This window comes from Anastrepha obliqua, chromosome 4 (assembly GCF_027943255.1).
Source record: "Anastrepha obliqua isolate idAnaObli1 chromosome 4, idAnaObli1_1.0, whole genome shotgun sequence".
Lineage (NCBI taxonomy): Eukaryota > Metazoa > Arthropoda > Insecta > Diptera > Tephritidae > Anastrepha > Anastrepha obliqua.
Window position 1 is genome coordinate 75,034,930 of NC_072895.1, and position 2,512 is coordinate 75,037,441.

Genomic DNA, 2,512 nt, shown 5'->3' on the forward strand with positions numbered 1-2,512 from the left:
AATCCTCCACTGAACCCTCCCCGAGGGTGCCAGCTGGTAATAAGTACCACAGTTTTCCTATTTTCAGGAGGTACTTAGCTAAGTTAAGGGTACTATGGGTAGGGTTCGATACTCCTCAATAGTACAGCACTACTCAAAGTACCTTTAACGTGGTCGGGGGTGAAGGGCTGGATTAAGGTGTGATGCGACCCGTGCCGAGAATCTGTCAGGCTTGGGGCCCTTCTATAAAATAACCAAGTCTCGAACGGAGCTTACGGATAACTGGCGCCCTCCGTAATAATTAGCCTTACCCGTGTAGTTCGGAGCTATGCACGGGCGGACATCCTTTCTCCGACACTCGTGGGTCCAAAATGCAGAGAGATCATAAAAACACAAATAAAAAAAAGGAGATCGGTCCTCCTTCTAATAGACCGACAGGAACAAACAGTTCCGCAGCAAGAGCAACGGTCGCACCGAGCTCAAGGAAAACGCCATCTATCGGCTTAATAAGTCGATCCAAACAAACAACGACAGCCTCAGCGAAAGCGAGGACAGTTGACACGCACTCAGAACTGGACACAGGTCCAAGTACAAGTAGGGGGGCACTAGCCCGGCAGTCAACTGCGATTCAGCCCCCAAAAACGGTCCCGACCGGAAGCAATGCTACTGCTAGCTCCGGTACCGAAGGATGGCCGCTTGTGAGGGTGGTGGACCCAGCGAAAGCGAGCTACCAGGATCGCAGAAACGCGGCTAGGCTCCTAAGGAGGGTGCACGAAACTCGCCCAAAGGAAGGTGAAATGACACAGGAGTTGAAAGAGGCGATTGATAGAGCGAAAGCGATCATCCCTGATTTCAACCCTGACTTCAAACCAACACAATCGGCTCCGAAACGACAGCGGTCCTCGGAGGAAAATAAGCCAAATGCAAAAAGGCACAAATCAATGGGCGTGACGCCCAGAAGATCATTTGCGGAGGTTGCAAAAGACCGCCTGATCATAGGAGTCCTGGACGAGAACCACCCAGAAGGTATGATCCCCAGGGCCCAGTGGAAATGGATCGAGGCCGAGCTAACGAAAGTGGCACTGAAAGTTATTCTGGAGAACCCCGGTCCCCCGCCTGCGTGCGAAGACTTAGGCTGGCACCAAGGCCAGATAAAAATTATAGCTTGCGACGATGAGAGATCGGTTCAACTGTATAAAGAGGCCATCTCCAAAGTCGGCGAAGTGTACCCAAATGCCAAGCTAGTGGTCGTGGACAGGAAGGATATTCCGTCCAGGCCGCGAGCAAGGGTTTGGTTACCTTCAACCGTCGAAGACCCGGAAGAGATTATGAAGCTCATTCGGGTCTGCAATCCGGACATCCCAACGCAGGAATGGAGGTATGTCAAAACTCTCACAAACAAAAATAGCGCAGAAGAATCGAAAGAGCAGAAGCGCGCCACCATGCAGGCTCTCCTGCTCCTCACAGAGAATTCAATCGAACCATTAGCGAAATGCGATGGGCATCTGAGATACGGTTTTGTAAAGGTGAAACTTCACATTTACAAAACAGACACAGATGCAATTGAGTTCCTCGCCACTAAGGAAGGTGAAAAGCACATGGGCGAACTAGAACCCATGAGCGAAACCGAGCCAATGAGCGAAGACGACCGGCCCACCGAAGAAGAATACGCCTCTTCAGGCTCAGAAATGGGCTTAGGGAGGCTGTACTTCGAACGGGAGGGTAAGTACCACACACAACAGCGTAAGTATTCCGAAAGGGAACTTTTATGCGAAAGCAAAGAAGACCCAGACATAACGCTAACAGCTGATGCATCTTCTACAGATAAACCTTCATCACTGTAAAGAAGCCTGCCTTGCCCTCCTGGAGCGTCTGGCAGAAGATCAGCCGGACGTAGTCCTCATCCAGGAACCCTGGGTACGGAATGGCGAAATCTGCGGTCTGAGGACATCAGGGTATAAGGTATACAAGACCAATGGTGAAGGTACTAAAAGAGCATGCATAATGGCAAAAGCACATCTTAATATATTTATGATTCAAAATTTCAGTAACGCAGATACTACGACGGTTAGCTGGGAAGTGAGCGGAAGCAACATCTGGCTAACCTCGTTCTACTTTGCTGGAGACGACACAGGTCCACTGCCGTCGCCGCTAATAAGAAGCCTTGTGGAAGACTGCAAAGCACACAACCGCAAACTAGCCCTAGGAGGTGATGCCAATGCCCACCATACCGTATGGGGGAGCTCGGATACAAACGAACGAGGTGAGTCTCTTTTCAATTATATTATATGTAGTAAGCTTTTAGTGTGTAACAAAGGCAACGAACCTACATTTATTACGCGCAATAGACAAGAAGTTCTTGATATTACGCTAGTTTGTCAAACCCTCTACGAAAAGATGACGCAGTGGAGGGTTCTGAATGAACACTCTTACTCCGATCATCGTTACATAGAAATAAAATTTGGGGGAAAAAACTCACGGGCCCCGCCCGCCAGCAGGAACTTGAAAAAGACCAACTGGCATATATATAAAC

The 2,512-nt window shown here is 49.4% G+C and overlaps 1 protein-coding gene across 1 annotated transcript; it reads left to right on the forward strand.

Moving 5' to 3' along the window:
* Positions 1–1,110: 1,110 nt before the first annotated feature.
* On the forward strand, positions 1,111–1,974 carry LOC129245895 (uncharacterized). The gene is made up of 2 exons (XM_054884331.1): positions 1,111–1,701; positions 1,804–1,974. Exons 1-2 carry the CDS (start codon positions 1,308–1,310, stop codon positions 1,821–1,823), a joined length of 414 nt encoding a protein of 137 aa, XP_054740306.1. The 5' UTR covers positions 1,111–1,307; the 3' UTR covers positions 1,824–1,974.
* Positions 1,975–2,512: the final 538 nt, after the last annotated feature.

Excerpts from the sequence above, each read along its gene's own strand:
- LOC129245895 (XM_054884331.1), top strand. The coding sequence starts at position 1,308 with ATGAAGCTCATTCGGGTCTGCAATCCGGACATCCCAACGCAGGAATGG. Across the intron at positions 1,702-1,803 it reads GCTGTACTTCGAACGGGAGG|ATAAACCTTCATCACTGTAA; the intron begins GTAAGTACCACA and ends CATCTTCTACAG.